Source organism: Spea bombifrons, chromosome 1, assembly GCF_027358695.1.
Source record: "Spea bombifrons isolate aSpeBom1 chromosome 1, aSpeBom1.2.pri, whole genome shotgun sequence".
Taxonomy (NCBI): Eukaryota; Metazoa; Chordata; class Amphibia; order Anura; family Pelobatidae; genus Spea; species Spea bombifrons.
This window is the reverse complement of record NC_071087.1, coordinates 96159079-96181014: the sequence shown is the minus strand read 5'-3', so window position 1 is coordinate 96181014 and position 21936 is coordinate 96159079. Positions and strand designations below refer to the sequence as shown.

General features: G+C 37.6%; 1 protein-coding gene across 4 annotated transcripts in view; it reads right to left on the bottom strand.

Moving 5' to 3' along the window:
* Positions 1–16447: 16447 nt before the first annotated feature.
* The window catches only part of NFIB (nuclear factor I B), a 133113-nt gene continuing 127624 nt past the window's right edge, over positions 16448–21936 (bottom strand). For all 4 annotated transcript variants that reach the window (XM_053465942.1, XM_053465943.1, XM_053465944.1 and 1 more), the window contains one exon: positions 16448–18842. In XM_053465942.1, coding sequence (XP_053321917.1) covers positions 18713–18842 — 130 coding nt within the window. In that variant the 3' untranslated portion in view covers positions 16448–18712. The remainder of the gene's footprint in view (positions 18843–21936) is intronic.

The window sequence follows — 21936 nt, the reverse complement described above, 5'->3', positions numbered from 1 at the left end:
AAACAGCACTGTATAGGTTTATTTTGTGCACATGCCTGTAAAGTATTAGGAAATCTGGGAAAATCGATGGTGGATTGTACTTTGTGTACAAATCCACCAGTGTATTGTGTATGTACTGGGTTCCAGGAATGTAAATTTGATCTTGATATTAAGGCATCTCCATCTTGTGAAAATATTAACCAGATTGTTCCATTCAGGCTTAGAGGCATGCTTGCGTTTTGTACAAATCTAGCACATGAAGTCCTAGTGTACATAGTTCTGGCTTAGAGAAATGTTCTCCTATTGCTCAGTTCCACCACTTCTCCTGTACCATTATACCAGTTTGCTGGACAAACTTAGACACAAATAACACTGTTGTGGTCCATTATACTGGAAATCCCATTTTATATTTTATTTTCATTATAGATTAGACATTTGAACTTTTTGTGTTATGTTTAAGGTCTAGTGTTGTGCTAGTGAAGGATCACAACTTTACTCCAAGCGAAGCCTCCACACACTATGGGGAGAACTTTTTTCACCCATTTCTTCAATCACAAAGAAGGAATGAAAAAAAATTCAGCCACTGGAGCGATAATGTAACAGACCAATAGGAGAGATCCAACCAACAGTATTGTTCCAATCCTTTCCAATCTCAGCATTTCCCATGTTTCAGAATAGTTTTTTCCTCCGTCCTATGTGATTGGAGGAATGGAGAAGAGGTTGTCCCCATGGTGTGTGTGTGGGGGGGGGCGAGCATTACTTAAAGTTTTTTATGTCTAGCAGTTTCAGAGGTTGTGTTTAAGTGGGGGCTATGAAAAGCATGTTTATATAATATATAATCAAAGCTAGTCCCTGCATCGGTCCTGTTGGGTCCCTGAGACCCAGGCAGCACTGTGGCTAGCATCAATTTGCCACCCCAAGGCACCTTTCGGGATAGGTTCGTGGGGACAGGGAAGCACTTCTGCACCTCTCTTTCTCTGTGAATGTACTTACATGATTCTGGCCTCTTGTGCCGCAAAAAGGCAAAGCCGTGGGGACAGCCTCTACCCTGTTCCTCCAATTGGGGGAGAGGGTGTGGCTGGAAGATGAAGACACGGGGAGAAACAAAGAAAGAAGACAGAAGAGCAAGAAGAGGCAAGAAAAATGCAGAGCTGGAGAAAAAGATACAGGGACATGGAAGCAGTAAGTTGAGAAGTAAGGAAGACATTGAGAGAGAACACGTAAGAGAGTGAATGGTAGTGTAAAAGAGCATGAATGAAAGTGTGAGAGGGTGAAAGAGCATGAAAGAGTGACTATTAATCATGATATAACATAATGAGTGTGGACGTGGTTTTGGTGGGTGTGGTTCTGGTAGGGGGTGTAGCATTTCATCCTTGGACCCAGGCAGCACAATGTCTTGGGTCGGACCTGTGTATATAATAATAATGTGAAAGTATGTAATACCACAGTTTTGAAGAACTTCTCCAGCCCCACTATAAACTTATCCAGGCAAAAAACTATTAATAAAATAAAGGAATAGTTATATGTGCTCACATGAAATGTGTAAATGGGTAAAGACAAGTAATTCTTGGACTATAATTGGACTAATGAGATAAAGCTATTATTGTATTAAAAATGTGCAAAGTTACCTTTTTCTCAGTGGATGTGAAGCTCTTTATTCAAACATCTGTCACTTTACTTAGTCTATTTTTAAATATTTAAACATTTGCAGCCGTCACAGGTATGTCAGGAGCCACAAATGCTGAACACATTAAAGAGTGTTAGAAAAGAGGTCAGTTTGTAACTGAACAATACTTAGACAGCATATAGTCCCATATAGTTCAACAAAGCCCTAAAAAGCTAATGCAATCATATGTTACTGTATATAAGAACAAGCTATGGCATGAACATTGACGGTTTTCTGATGGCCTCAGATCTCACTTTTAATTAATACTTGGCCTTGCTTAATGCTCAAAATAACTTCCTGAGTGTTGCATGTTTTTGCATTCTTTTACCGTGTCAGCATTTTCCACATCTACTGTGAGCTGATGGCTCTGATATGTCTGTCCTTGTGCATCAAAAGAAACCTTCTCAAGGTCACTTAATCAGGACAATTAGATCACAGCTAGGGCTCCAGGTACAGGGCTAACTGGGCTACTACCATCTGAAAATACACAGGATTCAAGAATGAGTCTGTATATATTACCATGATTTTCTTATTATTGTTAAGGCACTTAATGGGATTAATGGGAGTTTAAAATGCAAGGGTGATTGACTATTCACATTCTCTTCCCAGCACTCTTAATTAAATGCATATCATATCCATAAAACATTGCAAGCAAAAAAGAAACCATCATGGTCTCAATGTATTTTGGTTGCTCATGTAATTGATGTATATTTAATTTTAATTTAATATGACCCCCATTTGAGTAGCCAACAAATAGTCTAATGTGGACAACTAACTTAGTTTTTGTTGATTTTAAAACTTGTTATAAAACAGTTTCTTATGTAACCTAGTAGAGTTAAAGTATAATTAGGCAACAATTGTAATGCAGGATGCATTAAACATTCTTTCTTGTCCTGTGCAGCATTTTGCACTGTATATAGATTGTTGATTTGATTTTATGCTGTGATTCCAAGTATTTCCTCTCAGCCAGAAAACCTCCACTGGTTCTTCTCCTCTTCATGTACTCATTTGATTTAAGTTCCTCACGACTGCAGGACTGATTAGCGAGTCGAGAGAAGCCTTTTCCACAGGGGAGTTATGCTGGTGCGGGGAACTCTGATCTCTGACAGCCGGGGAAGGTCTGAGCGATAGACGCAGACAACCCCCGCTGCTAACCGCGCCTCCTTCCGGCTGCAGCGGAAGATGCGTACGCAAATTGAGTAGATGTCTACACGCTGCCCGGACAACACACTGGGGAGTCAGAAGTAAGTTTGGGGGGGTGCCTTTCTGTCCAGAAAAGGACAGAGCCATGGGAACATAATCTCCCCTGTTACACCAATCGGGGGAGGAGTGTGCCCAGAGGCCCCGCCCTTTTGCTGAAGTTCATTGGGAGGCCATGTCCACAGAGAAGCGAATGAAGAAAGAAGATTCAAGGAGCAGCTGAGTAAGAAAGAGGACAGATCGGTAGAGAAGGTAGAGAGACATTCAGAGAAAGTGTGAGAGAGATTGAATGGTAGTATGAGAGAATTTGAATGAGAGTGGGGGAGAGTGAGAGAGCATGAGTGAGAGTAAAAGAATGAAAGTTCTTTGCTTCATTTTTGTTGGGGGTCTCTCCTTGTTTGATAAAATTGGCAAATGTCATTGAAACTGAAATTCATACAAATCCAAATTATATTTTGGTGGCTATATAAGGACTGTAGTTTTATCTGCAACCATTTTGTATAATTTCACTGCACTGTGTTGTGCAGGTGAGTTAGATCAATCACTTTCATATAAAAGATCTCCAATAATGACATCAGTTATTGAGTACACAGCATTTAATATTTAGCCTTGTGAGTGCCCTTGAGTTTACATGCGTTTAATTTAGTTAGTTTACTTCTCCCCTTAGAATAAATGGTAGAAAGCGAGTAGAGCATTGATATATTCAGTATCGTTACCTTGTAATGGTTATTTCCAGGTTGGGAATCAAATTGCTTAATAGGAGCATGAACTGCTGCTTTAATTAAATGAAGGAAGCCCTTTGTGGCTGCTTCAATCCTCTGTGTCATGTATCCACAAGTATTTAATATGGAAACACATTAGTAACTGAAGTTGCAATAAATTTATTTTTATAAGCCTAGAAAGCTTAACCATCATTGTACCAGTGTTTATTGCTTAGACAGTAGCAGGTCATTCCATTGCAATCTGTGGTGTATATCAGAGATATGTAAAGGTCCTATTCCATTTAGAAAAAGCGTTAATTATGCTTGCTAGTATGCTAAGCAAATAAACCTTATCAGATGTGTCATCTTTCCTTTGAAGGTTTAATCACACAAAAACCAACATAAACACACAGAATAAGCTTTTTCAACTGCCAACATTCTATCAGTGACTGTTTTAGTGTCCCTTGACTTTAAGTGATCCTGGCTAAAATTATGAATAAGACATAATTTCTCATGATTAAGTAACTATTTAGAGGGTGGGTTTGAGCATTCAACCATGCTATGGGTGATGTTTTTAAGCTGTGATAGTTAGCAGGTAGCTTTGGGGGGCTATAAATCACATAATACTCAGCTGGCATCCTAAAAGTAAATAAGTGTGCTGTGGCTAACAGTGGGCAGTGTAGTTGACTCAGCAGGTGAAAAGATGTACTTTTCCAAGAGAATTTTAATTTGCTTTTTGTCATTTTGTAACTCCAAAGCAAACATGATTTTAAAAAAAAAATCTAATCCTCAACATGACAATTGCATCAAACTATATATTCACCCACAAAATATGAACTAACTCTCACTTTCTGGAAATACTGTTGAGATTAAACTAGCCAGTGGAATGTAAATGGACCATGAAGACACCATCATATGTACAATATAGGATGTGTTATGGACATTTTTAATTATTTTAGGACTTCAAAAATATTATCCTTCAACTCGATATTCATTATGCCGCTGTAGGAATCTGATCTGACATCACAACCGTGTCACTAGCATGTATTTAGAGCAGTAGCATACCTAGTGGGGGGCGGGGTGGTGGTCTGCACCGGGTACTGCTCATCAGGGGGGTGCCACCACGCCGGCACCCCTTCAGAGACGGACAGTAATGTCCGTCTCTAGAGAAGCAGGCTTGGTTGGGGAGATCAAAGATCTCCCTCCAACCGGCTTAAAGTCAGTCAAGGGAGCAGGAGGTCTGTTAATGCAGACCTCCGATCCTGCTCCCTTGCGATGCGTGCGCAACTGATGCTGTGCGTCGGGATTTGATGTCATATCCTGGCGCACAACACTAAAGCCGCACCCACCGCGTCACTGCACCGGAAGGACAGGACACAGAAGAAGAGCCAAGAGGAAGAAGGAATAGGCGGAGGGAAAGTGACAGAGAAAAGGTAGGAAAATATTCAGTGAGAGTGGATTAGTAAGTGTGTGAGAGTGATGGGTGTTATGCTGTAGTTTATGCTGAATGTTTGTGAATTAGTGTTGCTAACATCAATCACACTCCTATCATGCCCAGGAATCAGTACATGCTAAAACCTGGGCATGATAGGAGTGTGATTGATGTTAGCAAATACACTCCTATCATGCTAAATCAGTCAGTACACGTTGGAATCTGTGTATGCCTGGGCATTATAGGATTGTGGGTGGCCACTAGTGGCTACAGGTAGACATGACAATGTTACAATGATCACATAGTCCAGGCAATAGGGTGGCAACCTATATCTGCAATCTGGGTGCTGGGCAGGTCCTCTGGTTATAAAGCTGCTCTATATCCACAATGCTATGTGTTGAGCTATACATGAATTACATGAGAGAGAGGAAAATAGAGTTGAGCGTAGTGAAGGAGGGGACAGAGGGACTCTGTGGGTGATGATTATGGTTATGGTTTTATTTGCCCTGAGAGAGAGATACTGTGCCACAATTATCTTGAAAAAACATCAGGTTTAGATTTGCACAACATAACAGGGAACATTGATAGTGGGTGTTGGCTGGTGCCGACACAGGTATAGGTTCCCTCTACAACCTGGCGTCCAATTCTTAAGTCTCCAGTATTTTGTGGTAAAACTTACTCCAAAGCCCACTGTGCTACAACACATTGGCAGATCTTTTACATAAGCTGATACTACTCACATTGTCTTTAGCTTATTTCCCCTCACAAAAAAAACACGAACTCAATCGTTGTAACTGCGGAAGGTAAGGGCCAGAGCAAGAATATCCAGTTAGGTGACCTATGAATAAGTCCTAGTCAGCGTGAAACCCGTGAGATGGCTACACTTGTTCATTTTTATATCTCAATTTTTTGCCAATTTTAAAACGTATTTACTATAAATAAGAATTAATTTTAAGAAATGTATGCTGGAAGTCCTTCTTTTCCGTGGAGATCCAGGTGGATATTCTTGTCGCTAATTCTCGGGCAGGAGCGCCTTTCTTCACCAAGCTTCCGGACGCTTATGGCTTGTTATAGACGGAAGCAAAGCAGTTCATCGTGAAAACATTCAAGTAGCCACTTGGGAGGATCACAGATGACATATAAAAAGCTTACTGGGGCTGAAGATCGATGAGTGACACATCATATATTTTCACAGGCTGAAATTGTGATACACGCATAATTTATGTTTTCTGCAAAAGTAAGGGGCTAGGCCTGAGATAAGTGGTATTTGCTGTTGAACCTGTTTCCGCGATTGTAAAAAAAAACCAAGAGTAATATGTAAATTTAAATAAAGTAATTTTATTTAATGATGTTGGTACTTAGATCAAAAAACATTTATTCATTCATTTATTCCTCCTTGTTTCTTCAATCATCTTCCTTTCATTCTATTTCTTACACCACTTGATTAGCCAACACTTCTAATGGATACTATTGCCAAAATTCTGAAGGCTGAAAGCATAAACACCTATGGTTATGTAAATAGAGAAGAAAGACAGTTACTAGCACAGACTCCAAGTACCTCCAAATAAACGACTACATACTTATGGTTGATGATTATGCATGGAGGAAGATTGTTAATTCCCTTGGTCATTTTAATACCATATGCCCCAGTTAACATGTTACAAGGTAATGTTTTGACATCCAGTAGACAAAAGAGATTACTAAAACAAATCCCCCCACCACCACCTTATAATTTGGAACCATCCCTGACTGTTTGGGATGGGAAACTCTATGCTTCCATTGTTTTGTCTTACCCTCTGCAGTCCTGTCTAGAACAGCAGCTGTTCTCAGGAATACTAATGTGTCTCCGTATAAGAAGTGCACTGTCTACAGTCTTCCAGCAAAAACTGATACCTTGTATATCTCATTAGTCAAGGATCTAAGACAGATATAGGCCTCTTAGACTTTTTGTAAGTATTTTTATGGCAAACGTTAAAGACGGAAATGTTGTAGTTACATTCTGAAAAATGATGGGTCTTATTAACAACCATTAAATATTTAGGTCGTCTCAAATTTTGATATATTTGATATCAAAAAACTAATGTACAATTGTAAATAATTGATAGCAAATATAAGAGATAAGAGAACATATAAACATATAAGAGATTGTAAGTAGAACCTAACTTTTTGGTACTTCAAGGCTCGGAGCAATTTTGCCCTTTTTGTGGTATGTCGGCTCAGCGATTATTCCCCTTTCCTGCGAATGATGTACCCATGTAAACTATTTTTTTTAGGGTGAGAGAGTGCCTTTTTTTTATACGATAGTTAGATAATTTGCTGAAAAGTTAGGATGAGAAATTTAATAAAACCCAGCGAAAATTAGAATTTTTTTTTTATATATATTTTCCCCTCTGAACCCTCACAAAATTAGGTAAAGTGATAGAAAATCCTCTCCAAGTTTATCAATTCAGGTGTCCTGGTTACAGAAATACCTCATTTATATAGAATTTCCATACTTTCCCAGCACTTATAGGGAACATACGATAAGGTGTACATTATTCGTTTAATTTTTACATTAGGTATGATGGGATTGCAACTCTAATTTTAAACAAATAAACCAAAAATACCCACAAAGGTATATATTTCTGTAAAGCAGGCAACCCAGACTATCATATTTGGGCATTCTTCATGCAGCTATTTGGCTACCAATCACTGTCAAAGGTGGCCGCAGAAATTATTTCCTACGCTTTTTTTCACCAACACCACTGTGTTGCTTAGATATTCTTTGCACAAGGTATGTGTTACGGCAGAGAAACCCGGCCAAAATTGTTTAGCTACATCTTCTTATTACGGAAATACCCCACATCCTTTGTTTTTGTTCTTTCTAGAGGGCCATATCCATCCCTTACATATAGTACCTTATAGGGTAGTATTTATTATACGGATTTGGGGGTTGTGAATGGGGGCAGAAGGGTTATACTTTTTAGATGTTGTGTTAGGGCAATGGGATGTTTTTTATTATTATATCTTTTATATATATATATTTATGTATATGTATGTATGGTTAGAGGTCCTGAAGATATGAATGTGTTGACAAGCAATGGAATATGTCCTAAATCCCCATGTCTCATGTATCTTTTCAAATGGAGCTAATGTACTCAAATGGAAAACAACTCCTACACATCATCCCCAATCTTCTCCACTGAAGAAAATTATATTGTCTAATGTTGTCATCTAGGGGCCATTCTCACTACCTGATCCCAAGTGTCCATAAATATTTGCATCATTAGTAGTAGGCGTATATGTGGTCTACGCATTTGAGGGGTCCATAAAAGTAAATCTTCTGCATAAGGATAAGCATATCAATATCTCTACCACATATCAATATTTCTTTATTTTCAATATTAGGAAATGGGTACAAAAAAAAAGAAGGGCATTCGAGATAACAGTGGACACGCTTGCAAGTACATACATAATTTTGAGTGAAATGTCACAATCTGTATAGTGATAGTAATTATATATATTTATATATATATATATATATAGATATAACAGGACCCCTGGGCAAAGAGAAGGGAAGGAATAAGAAGGAGAGGGGGGAAAGAGAGGCATGAAGGGGAGAGGGAGGGGACGGGGGTGCACGAAGGGGAGAGGGGGAGGAGAGGCACGAAGAGGGGAGGGGAGGCACGAAAAAAAAATAATAATAAAAGGGGAAGACTAACATCCAAAATGTATACAAACCAAGCAAGAGGAAATAACCGACATAGGGAGAAGGAAGGGAAAATAAGTAAGAAGGAAAAAGAGGGAAAGAGATGAAGAGCACAGAGCTGCCAATAACCCGACGAACAGGAGAGTACCGAGGAAGGCAGCTCACCAACGTCCGCTAGAGACCCCTAATCCAGGAGATGGCGAACGAGGGGCCCAGAAACAAACTCCAGCCAGTGGAACCATGCTGCCCGGTAGTTATCGTCTGCCCCGGCTGCTAACAAAGCCATTTCTTCCACCACCCCTATCTGCTCTACTCGGAGGACCCAGTCCTTGAGAGTGGGTGGGGTGGGGTTGCCCCATTTTAGGGGAATCAAGGCTTTCTCTGCTGTCAGTAGGTGGCAGAGTAAAGACTTCCGAAAGCTATCGAGTAGGATGTATGGTGAAGAAGGTAAAATTCTGGTGTAAATGGGACAACCCTACCTGTGAAATTCTGCAGCTGTAAATGAATTGATGTGGAACAATTTGTGGACAATGCCAACATAAATGAAGGATGGAGCCCGGACAGCATCACACCTCCAGCTATTGGGCACGTCTGGATGATAAGTAGAAATGACAGATGGAGGACGGTACAATTGATAAGACATCTCCTGATCCTTATTACTCCTGGAGCAGCGATGGGTAAGGATGCAAACCTTCTCCCATTGTTCTGTAGTGAGGACGACCTGTAGCATGGTCTCCCACTGAATGTAGAATGAAAAGCTTCGAGGATCAGACCATATAACCGTGACACGCCATGGGCCGGAAGCGAAGCTGCAACACAGAGATCCTCAAACAACGTAAGAGTATGCAACACATTATGTTTCTAGACCAGGGACCAGAATAAGTTATGCAGCTGGGCGTATTTGAACCCATCAAGGGGAGCTGGTAGCAACCGGGCACCAGCTGTTCCAGCGGCCTGAGGCCATCCGCCGTCAAATAGCTGCGGATCAAGGATAAGCATATTTTCAATCCTCATCCAGGCCACCCTGTGTCAGTGTGCATGGAAATTAATAGCTTGAGACAATAGCCAAGATTCATAGTAAGTATATACATTTGGTAAACACAGGTCTTCTCTTGTAGAGGGGCAATGTAACTACTACTGCTACTCCTGTTTTTGAAGGGGTGTTCACACATCTATGAGCAATTTCATTGTGTACATTATTGCTGGCATACGTGCAACTGCTCCCGTCCTTGCTTTCTTGCCTGTGCAAGCAGTTAGTTATGGTGTTCCTTGTGTATGTCTTTGGCTTGTCTTGTGTTTTTGAACCCTGGATGTTTGCCCTTGCGTTTTCATCTTCTACAGAATTTATGTTGACAGTATTCTGGTAAAAAATGGTTGGGGCCTGTCCAGACATTAGCCTGCTTATTGATTTGTGTGTTCTTCCTGGGAAGAATTTTGAGTGAAGCAGTTGCAAGAAAGAGTTTTTACTCCAAATAAGGATATTTCTTCCATATGTTTTGCATTCAGGCCCAAGAATTATAGGAGGGAGATTCATAATATGAACATCACAGTAGATTCGGTAGTGCCTTTACAAAGGGTAGAATTCCAAATAACAAGAGAACCATCACGTTAAGACAATAGTGGCACAGGAGGGGAAGAAGGCTCTGCCGTTGCCAGCTTACAGTCTAATAAACGTGAATCTCTACATTGTTCTCACAAAATAATAATTTATACTTTCCATTTCATTAGACACACCCAGGCATGATTACTGCCAGCGCTGTTGAATCTAAACATCAATGTCCTACAAAGTGAAGTGTGCTTAAAGGTCTCGAAAAGAAGCACATAATGCCGCGATCTACAGAAATTCCTAAACAGATGATAAACAAAGTCATTGACATCTATCAGTCTAGAAAGGGTTATAAAGCCATTTATGTGACTTCAGCGAACCACAGTGGGAGCCATTATCTACAAGTGGAAAAACTTGGAACAGTGATGAACCTTCCCAAGAGTGGCCAGCCTACCAAACTTCCTCCAAGAGTGCATTGACAATTGGTCCTGCTCTCTACCAGCATTTTGTGTGTACCCATATTGTCTTATATTAAAATTAGTTGGAGGATCTGAACCATTTAAATGTGACAAATATTCAAAAATAGAAGAAATCAGGAAGCACTGTAAGCTTTCTACCCACATAGAGGAAGAAGCTTCCAGTTTCACAAAACTTGATGTGACTACATTTTTTTGCACATTAGCCCAATAAACGGGTTTTCAATTTAGCTAATATGCTTATATCCTTAGAGAAAAAGAGGAAACTTTGGGTAGGATAACTCTTGCCCATCATCTTCTAATACAATGTACATTTGTAGTGCTTCTGCTTCTCCTCTGTAGAACAATCTGTGGGATATTAGTCCTCCGTATCTTCTGTGGTTCTTCTGACCATGAATGGGATGTTTCAGACATACCTGAGAAAAGAGATGCCTTAGGCTGGTCTTATTTTCCCTTGACACCAGGATTTTTATATTTCCACTAGCTTAACTCCCATAAATGTTGCCATTGTCTGTGGTTGTCTTGTAATGATAAATCATTAAAATGTATGTGTATTCTTATGAACCCCAAGAACTTACTCTTGAAAGTGAAAAAAATTGTAGCATTTATATTAAAAATTCATACATAATGGAATGACTGGTGGTAGCTATTGAAAGTATTATAATAATATAATAATCTATAAAAATTTTGATTTACAAAAAAAGAAGGAATTATAATAATCTACAGTAATTTAGCCTAGGATCATTTCAGTGTTGCCTTTTCAGTTGGAAGTAATTTATGACATCAGGAAATAACTTGCTAGACCTGTTAAGAGGAAGTACATTGTTTTATAATGTTAAGGCCCCCTACATAAGATACAATTTTCAGGCGTGGCCTGGAAATTCAGCAAAATGGGCCCACCAGGCAGTTTCCATAATTTACTTTACCTTGACAAGTGGCTGAAAAGTTAAATGCAATGAAAACACAGAAAAGCAATGTCTGTAGCATAGCTCATTTTATTGTTTAAACAGTTTTTGCATAGGAAATATATCCGCTTCCAGTAATTGACTGCAGTATGAGCAGCTGCTAGCAGTATAGGCTGGATATAACAGTAACAATCACATTAAGTCAAGCTTGATTTACACCAGTTTAAAACTTGTGGCAAATTGAAGTTCGTTTGTTATCTCGCAATGAAATTATCCCAGAAGAGCTTAATTATTCAACATCCTGGCATGTCAAACTCTCATTTTATTTTCAGCATTTTCGCTTCTATAAGACAAGGTTCAACAGGCCCTAAACCAGGGATTCTAAAGGTATCTTGCTCAACTCAAGGCTCTCTGCCTGATTTAACAGAGGAAATCTGTTCAGGGCAGAATTCATGAGAGACCTCCCAAACAAGCATAAAAACACTTTCACATAAAAGAAAGGTTAAAAAAAATTGGAAAAAAACATTAGAAAGAAACCTCTATAACCTGCCACAAACTTATCTATGCTTGGTGAAAAATCTCTCTTGAATTTGAGCAATGAGGAGTTAAATATAGCAAAAAAAATAGAAAAGAGGCAACAGCCCTAGCTATTATTTTTACTGTGGTATTGGGGTTAATACTCAGAAACGCATCAGGTATAGTGGAGTTGAGTGTGATAAGTTCCAAAATATTCTATTACTAATTTTATGGAAAATCTGACAAGCCTATAGTTTCCCTGCTGAAAACCAACATTGCCCACGTGTCGAAACAGTATGTGCCAAAAGTTTTAAAATGGATCAACCCTGGTGTGTAGCTAGCAAGCAATAAACTGACTACTAGTCACCTACAGTTGTACTAAATGTATCTAAAGAAACACACAGTCCTACAAAAAAGTTGTTCTCAGAGAGATATCATTGATATGGGGGTAACATTTCCCCAGGCTTCTAAAAAGTCCTATGACAAGCACAAAGAAACAGCTCGATGAAAGAAAAAAAAACCCAAAACATCAGATGCAACTTTTTCAGAAGCCCAGGCCTGGGACTGAGTTACCCCCTCACATTCTACATGGTGTAGATTTTTTTGTTTGTTTTTTAATTTTTTTTTCAGTTATTTGTGAAGAAGAGAATCTGAAACATATTTACAACTGAACTCAACAGAGACTGTGAAATTGAACAGGCACTGCTATCTTATTTTGAGTTTTTTGGTAAACATTTTGCTGGTTTTCTTTTTTTTTCTTTCTTTCTCGTTTTGCATCAACTTTTATCAGTCCGTGCAACTTCAATGCCCTCAATGAAAAATGCATAATAAGCCATACGTCTTTAAAGGAAAAAAACAAAACACACACGAAAAAAACTTCCTTCTGCATAAAGACACATTTGCCACATCAGCCCCTGTAGCACAGTTTCAAAACCCATTCTGTCAAAAATAAAGTATTACAAACACTAGCATTAGTGCCACCAGACTATGGCGCTTTCCAATCATAAAAGCCACATTTATTGTAATTTTATCATGCCATAAAAATACATGAACAGAGGCTTCACCAGCAGCTAGTGGCACTAAATCTCATTATTTCACAAATTCAACATACATTTGAATTGCAACACACAGATATTTCTAAAGAGTAATAACTATTGAACCCTTTTTTTTTATCATAGAAAAAAAAAACTACTTACAACCATTGAAGAAAAAAATTGCAAAAAAAGTATATATATATAACAATAATAACAATAATTGACCGTCTCCAGCTAGTTCTTTTGTCTCCTTTATAGTACTAAAAATGTGACTAACTGAGATGTGGCATGGAAATAATATAAAGAGTCATGACAATAGGTTTGGCTTATGCAAAGGTCATTGTGAGGGGTCAAAGGGCAAACACAGTTGTAAATGTTTAGTTACAACCGTAGTGCTCCGACACCTTCACAATCAGGCGGTGGAAAGTTTAAAACAAATGACAGGGGTACTAGCAGAAAGTGCAATTCTGAAGGACATTTTTTAGTTCCTTCAATGTAATTGGAGTATAGTGTTCAGTTGATTTTTATTAGCTGGCACACTTAAATATCTTTCTATGGAATCTCGAAAAGCAAAAAAAAAGAAAGTCCAGGAAGCATGCAGCTGGTTAACGTTAGGAAAAGACCTTGACAGGAACATGTAAACCATATTGGATCTCATGCTTGGGGCCTAACTGCAAGCAATATTGCAGAGCTGTTTCATTAACTAAGAATACTGTACACTGAATGCGGCTTTACTTTTCTCCCGCCTTTTCACGCATTACTCTTTCATTTTCTAGAACTACGAGTCTGGAAAAGGTGGCGATAAAAATCTCATGTTTATTCCTCACATTATCAAACCGGTACCATCTGGCTTTTTGTTTTGTTTTGTTTTCACCAACCTATGTTTCAGCAAAATGGAAAGAAAAAAATGCGTAGTGTCATTGAAGTCAATGTTCTACAATCTCTTCCCACAAAGTCCTTGTGAAGCTACAAGTTGCTAATCTAAAAATGATGCTCCCTGAGGACATGGTAAAAGTGAGACTTTAGAAGTACTATTCTGGTTTCCGTGCTTTTTTTTTTTTATCCTGAATGTTTTGCACACCTACTCTTAAATACCAACATGAAACAATCACATTTTTTTCTTCGTTCTAAAGGACATTATATATCTATAAGACAGTGTTGCTTCCAATATTCTGAAATGCTCCAAAAAACCAACTTTTCAAATACTAAATACAACTAAATAACCTTCATAAAATATAACTTTTCTCCATGTACATTTTTTTTAAAAAAATGATTACCGCCTCTACTTTTAAAGTACAGGCATTTCTGAAAGGATTTCAAACATGGACAGCATTTTTTAAAACTTTTTTTTTTTAATTACGTTTTTACTAATACATAAATTAAGGAACAGGAGAGTTTTAACCCAAGTCCAGTTCCTACACAAGTAATATTCTTGTTTACTCAAAAAAAAATGGAAATAAAATATATTCCCATTGGAAATGCTTAAAAGGTAGCTTTACAAATGAGGGCACATGCGATTCAAAGAAAACTTCAACAAAACTATACAGTGTACAACAAACTGTCTGTAAGGTTCACTACAAAGACCCTCACCTCTAGCTACTTAGAGCTTCACAGATCCATTCACATATTTTACCAAGCTGCCCATCTGAACATTGCCCCATAGCTATATTGCTATAATCGGTATAGTTTTATTTCTTAATTTTTGCCGTGTCTATGTACAGTCTCCTTCATGTCATTTTTTTCCTCTCTTTTCCTAAGCCTCATAATGTTCCTGTCACTCCAGGGGAAACATGCATCGGGGGAATGCCGAGAAGGTCAAGACTGCAAAGCAAGGTTTCGTGTAAGGTACAGTAAAATAATAACTACTAATGGGAAGAAGCACGTAGCTTCAATTTAAACTAAAAAAAAAAACTAAAAGTTTGTCTCAAAAAACTAAAAGTAGAATTCATTGTATAAAGTTGTCTGCAACTATTAAGGTTATTTACAAAGAAGAGCAATTCAGGTGCAATTTCTAAAAAAGTGGTCTTATCACCATAGCAACCAATGGAATGTTCCCACAGACATTGGTTGTTATGGTGATAAGGCCACTTTTTTTTTTCCAGAACTGCTGTTCGGAAATAACCCCCCAACATTTAGATGATTTATGTTCAGATTTTTTTTCTGCTTAAACCCTGCAATTCCTTACAAATGTAAAACTGATTATAAATATAAGCTTTCAGTGCAAAAAAAAAAAATCATTGCAAAAATTTTCTGGAGAGACACAAGGGATTCTAAGTCTATTATCTCTAGAATTCAAGTTCTTACAAGAACAAAGATGGGCGATACATCCAAAGAGATTATGCCTGTTTAGATTTTCACTGTACTGTTTTTGTAATATTGATTGTCCTTGACAACTGGCCCTGTATAGGAGAGAGATTAATGACTATGTTGATGTAAGGATAATTATCATTGTAGTGATTCACACAAGTTCATGTTTGCGTTGGTTTTTCCTGCTGTGCTATTGAATATTTTGAGAGATCCGCCTGAGCGGGTGAATCAAATAGAGTCACCACATAATCCCAGTTGATATCTATTCATTAATAGGTGATTGGCAGTGAGAACAATAATAAATTTAATTGTATGAGAATGTGGTCACCAGGGTTCCACAATACTTCTGTCGTGTTTCACTTACATATATTTTACCGATGAATGGACTCACAATGGGGGGTTGCAAAATCATATTAAATAAGCAGCATTCACTTAGATTCATTAAACAGACAGCCACTGCCTTGTACAGCGATCACTTAACGTCATGTTATCTGTTGCCCAAGTACAATACAGAGAGGGGTCACAGTTCCAACGAATGTGTGATGGATGGGCAAAATTATACTGGGGACATTTCTACAGCTCTGTGGGAACTATAAACATTTTGCTATTTAAACTTAGGGAGCCTGTTTCACAGGATAAAAATAACACTGTCAGGCTAGTTATGTGAGTGATACAAATGAGACTGCCCTAACCTGAAGTGGTCATCAGACCCCTAAATCAGTTGAGATCATATGACAGGTGGACTAATGTTTCCTTTCCTATAAGAATGGGTAGCAGAAATGGACTTTGAGCATCGTTGTGCACACTGCTTAAGTGCATTGATTTCTCTTTTTAAGTCTGTGTTAACAGAATTATTTATAGAGCAGCTAGAATAAGACTGAAGAAGGCAATAGGTGCGACTCTGGCATGAAAATAACAAGAGCCCACAAAGGTGTATACCTTGTGGAATGGGTGAGAAATGCAGAATATAGGGCCAAATGATAAGTTACGTTGACGATTTATCATGAGAATATTTAATAAACGTCAATGGGAACACATGATTCCAATATCTGAGTAATCCAGGTAATCACACCTCCATTCTAGAAGGAACTATTAAAGTGTATAAAGACAAACCAAATGATATATGTAGAGGGAACGGGTCACTTTGCAGTCATGGCCACTCTAAGGGCATACTGCATCACAGCAGCCTTCTAGGGAGCTTAATATTTATTTTAACCCTCCCACCCACCAATAATATATATTTATATATATATTTATGCATATATATAAAAAAAGAAAAAAACCCTCTCCATGTCAGTACACAAAAGGACCTCATCACACTGCAAAAATAGCAGTACCCACTTTGGTCAATTAAAAAACAAAATGGAAAAAAAAAAGCATACATTAAATTCTTATATTTTTGTTCTTTTTTTTTTTTTTTTATCTGCGAAATTACCTAAAATAACCAAATACTGCTAAAAGCACTACCTACATAGGCAAAACTTGGTATTGCATAATTTGTAAAAATTTTAACCCCATACCTGCCCCCCCTCCCTCTTTCCCCTTATTAATTGGAAGATGAAAAACATGAAAGGTTAATAGAAAAAACACCAAAATACTGAAAATATTGCTGGTTGATTACAGTTTTTTTTAAGCGGCAACTATACACAGCCATGATATGCTTTATAAATGTGAGAAGTTATTACTGTCTAAAAAATCCAGGATGTCACATATTTTTTTTCCTCTGGAGTACAAAATATTTTGTCATAAAAATGGTAAAGATTTAAAATTATAATAAATGCAGCAAAACAAGTGTTGTGATGTCACTTCTTTTTTTTTCTGAAATTCAAGGCAAGGCACGTAATGTGGACATTATATTTTCGTGCAAATTAGATCTACTGGAAAGTGTACTTGATTTTTAATAGTTAGAGAGGCATAATTTTTAAGGTCATGCGAATTGGATGTCAGTGTGAGAATGCGTATTTTCTAGAGCATATTACTGACAGCACCATGCAGGTATCATCAAAATAAAAGCTTCTCCTTAGTTCCTCAATTGCCACGACACAAGTTGCAAGACTGAACCTTACAGCCACAAGTGGCCCCTATATCCTCTTACTAGTGTGGTTGCAAGCCCCTTCCCTTAATTCAATCGGTAATTACAAATAAATAAAATACTCTGCTTCATAGTGGCAGCCTAACCAATATAAGTGCTACGCGTCCTTTCATTTCTTCCTCTCAAATACATGATTTGTCTCGATTTGCCGCTTTTTTCATTTATTTACCTTATATAGCCCTCACAAACAGAGGGAATAGAAACATATTTATTTCCATTTTTTATCAGTTAGTGCTTGCTGGAGCATATGGAAAATCAGAATTTTCACGGAGGAGATTTTAGTTCTATTGGGCCCTACTGTTTAGAGTCGGAGGGCTAAAGGACTGAAAATAATTATGCCCCAATAAGTACTTATTTTGATAATAGCACTTGCCTCTGCAATATTCTTTTACGGGCATATGTTCCATATTTTACATTGTTTCTTGAGCTGGTGCTTCTGTACCAGGTACAATGGCTTCCAGCTAGAACCTGATGGGTACAACCTTTCTGACATCTCAAACTAGGTAGCGCTCCAAAAAGATGTAAGGTGAGTATATTTCTGGGATTCTCGCTACATTACATCTCTTTATGACTTATATCAGTGATAGAAGGTCATACGATATTCCTTACAAGCTGTAAAATATGACAACCATTAGAAATTAGTAGATAGGGGAGGCCTTGAGGCCTTCTATTTTTTTTTTTGCAGCTCTGTTGCTGCCTCACAGCCTTTGTTTCGTGAGAAAACTGGGAATAGTGTTCCCATGCGTAAACAACAAGAAGACTAAAACCAAACAGGACTAGCTTATCATGCAATCGTTAAGGCATCTAGAAAAGTCATAAAAAATGTAGTCGTGGAGAAAGAGCGCCTATTACCCAGAGGACATCAGATAACAAAGGCTAGCTTAGCAGGAGTTGCATTCTACCCATCCGTGAAATATATTAGCCACCCTTTCAGTGTCACGACTGCTTCGGCCTTAACCCCTTATGTGCTCAGGAGTCCCAGAAGACAATGCTTTGCAATGTATCACAGGTCCTGCAAGTACTAAAAAGGTTAAAGGAATCAGTGATTGTAAGTGCTGCAAATGCTGGTCAGTTTATCAGTTTATCTTCTCTTTTCGTAAGTGTTTTTTGTTTTGTTTTTGTCCTGTTTTCCTTTCTTCTCTCTGTTCAGTTTTACTTATTTTTTTTTCCTCAGTTACTTGTCTCTGCTTGAAGAAAGGGTTCTCCAATGATATTAAGTCCATAGTTTTGGACATTGCTTGGCAGGATCGACGTCCTGTTTGATACTTGAAAAGGAACCAAACTAGCCCAGGTACCAGGACTGCAAAAAAGAAGAAAAAACAAACAAACAGACAAGTGATCAGTATTAACGCTTGAACAATTGATGGTACATGATCTAAAAATGTAACATTCTTCTAATTTCATATAATCCCGAATTTCATGCTAAAAGTGGCTTAATAAATACATTCTGATCTTACAAAGATTTTATTACGGGGTTTCTAGGACAAATATTTTAAGTTGCTAATCTTTGTTCAGACACAAAGACCACTTCACAATGTAAGGGGCTACACAGAAAAACACAATTTACAAAATAGAGAACTCTTATTTACTATAGTATTTAACATGACTGTTGGTATTATACAAAATTTACTCATTTACTCGTAATTACTGATGTGGTTTCCAGATCAATAAAATGAACAAGTCCCTTCCCATGTGTTTTACAATGTTGTTATACTTGAATGAATGTAAAGTGCATCCCATGAGGATATGTTTGATATGGCATAACAAAGCAGTTTGCAAGGTGATAGCTGGGTTTAGAGTAAGAAAATGGTGATATTGAAAGGTGGATACATCATGGTGGATGCTGGGAAGAGAAGATGGACGTTAGCGTTGGTTATAAAATATGTGGTAAGTTTCTACATATTTGTGCAACAAAAACTACCCAGTAAAATAAAAGCCCAGAAAACACCATGCACTGCAGAAGCGTCATTTGGAATTAGTCGAGAGAAATCAAGCATATGCATTGAAAATACGTCACAAAGCTACTTATAACACACAGCTCATGCAGCCTGGTAAATTGACATACAGCTTCAACTGATCTAGGAAGCAAAAAACATGGCCTGTAGTTCTTATCTGTGCTTAACTGTCCACGGCTCAAGAAAACCACCATGTAAACCGCTGACTGCCGTTATGGGTGCCAGAGGATTCTGGGACTCTTATTACAATAGCAGCTACAGGTGCCTACTTGACCTAGGTATGATGCCATGTCTGGCATGTTGATTTATCTCTGCATGGAGTAAAGATGGGGACCAGGTACAAAAGAAAGATGCTTTAAAACCAGCAAGGATTCCTTGTTTGATAAAGTTTGATCAAAAAAGTAACTGTGTTAATGGGACAGTAACCTTTTTCTTAATTAAAATCTATAGCCACCCCTCTAAAAACAATAACAGTCAGTGCTATTATATTAAGGGATTGAAGTGGATTGAGATATTTGTATATACCATAACTCATTTGCACCATCTCCCTTTCTAAAACTCATTGCCTTTATATACATTTAAACAAATCACACCCAATTGTACAGGAATGATTAAGATGAGAAATTCACATATATTGCTAAGTGGTATAGTAATCATGAACTCTAATCACTTTTTAATTTTAATAAGGCAATGAGTAATATAAATAAGCGTGATAAAGATATTTCAGGGTGACATTAAAGTGACTTTATCCCCTGGAAATCATTAATCAACGGAGCAATTACATAACACGTAGTAGTCTATTTTATATTACATTACGGATATTAGATGTTATACTACAAAAACTGCCATTAAGTTTACTACATATTCTAATAACAATAAAAGGAAGGTTTTTTTTTTAGAAAGCACAACAGATGAAGACAAATTACAGGAGTACAGTTCTTCTGCATGGGATAAATAAAGTAAACCTAGCATACACTATTTGATGTTGGTCAACGGAGAGCCTCTGGCACAATGGGCCAGTTTATGTGTTTAACAGGTAAGCACAGGGAAAGGTAGCTGTTGGTGTATTAATATCTTGAGGCAAAGCTTTTATGGGATAGCTTTTACTTTTACTATGAATGTTTTACTATATTTTCTAAGGTGCTCTAAATAGTACCACTACACACACTGGTATCTATAAATTTCCATTTTCACACTACTTACAATTTCTAAATATTATATCCTAGTTCTTGGTTCGGCAAAAGATTATATGATGTTTATTTACTGAAAAGTAACATATGAAAGTTGAAACATTATATATGACCAGCTTAGCAATGCATTATGGGAGACTAACCCTGGTGAGTTACTCCTGCAATGCGACTATCTGTTCTGTAGCTGGTGTGGGCTGTTATAAGTGAGACGTACTGTTACTTTTAACCCTTTCTGTAAGATCTATTTCATTGGCATAGCTAAAACATACCTTAAAAGCCTTCAGCTAAGGATTTCTGGTTTTCTTCTTGTTGGGACATGTTTTAAATACAGACTACTAATTCGTTATTAGTGGTATTCTGCACACACGGTTTTATTGTTTGCTTTTGTCATATGACGTTGTGATGAACAATCACTTACAAGGGACAGGTTAATCCTTAATATAGCTGTTTTGCATTCTACTCCAATCAACATTTCTATTGTGTGTTGATATTTTTTTATCCGACATTCTAAAAGTAACAGCATTTGATAAAACTCTGGACGAGGCTGTCACAAAAGTCAGCTCTCAACCAGGATGAACACATTCAAATGCATTCTACTCAGGAGGTTAGATTGTTTTTACTCAGACCGCGATAAAGAAATAAGCAAACAGATGACTGCATCACAAATCAGTCTTATCAAGACCAGCACGATATGAATAGGGCTTACGTAGGAGTCATTCCTTTCCCAGAGCTTGAAATACTTTTGCGTATGTCCACGCGGCAGTCACATAGAATGGAATGGGGTCTTAGAGATTTCTGATTATGTCTGTAAAGATTTGATAACCCAAAACCTTATTATGCCATGATAACCACAAAAAAAGGCAGGAAAAAACTCCTCCAAAACCTGATAAGATATAAAGTGGGTAAGAACATGCAAGCTAAAAATGTTGCATATTTTTTAAGTACATTTATAATGTATTACCCAATTAGAAAAACAGTAAACAAACATATCTACTAGAAGAATTTACAAGAAGCCTTGTAGCAAGTCTACTCTAGAAAATCAGTGTCCATACTACACTGTAATTGCTCAGCAAAAAATAAAAATGTGATATAATACAACCTTAATTTAATCTTCAAATAATGAATTTCCATTTTAACCAATATAAAAAAATATTTAGAGTGATGACACTATTAAAAAAAAATAAAAAAAAAAGACTAAGGGGTGAAGGATTGAAATAATAAAGGATTCATATCACAGATGATACAGAAT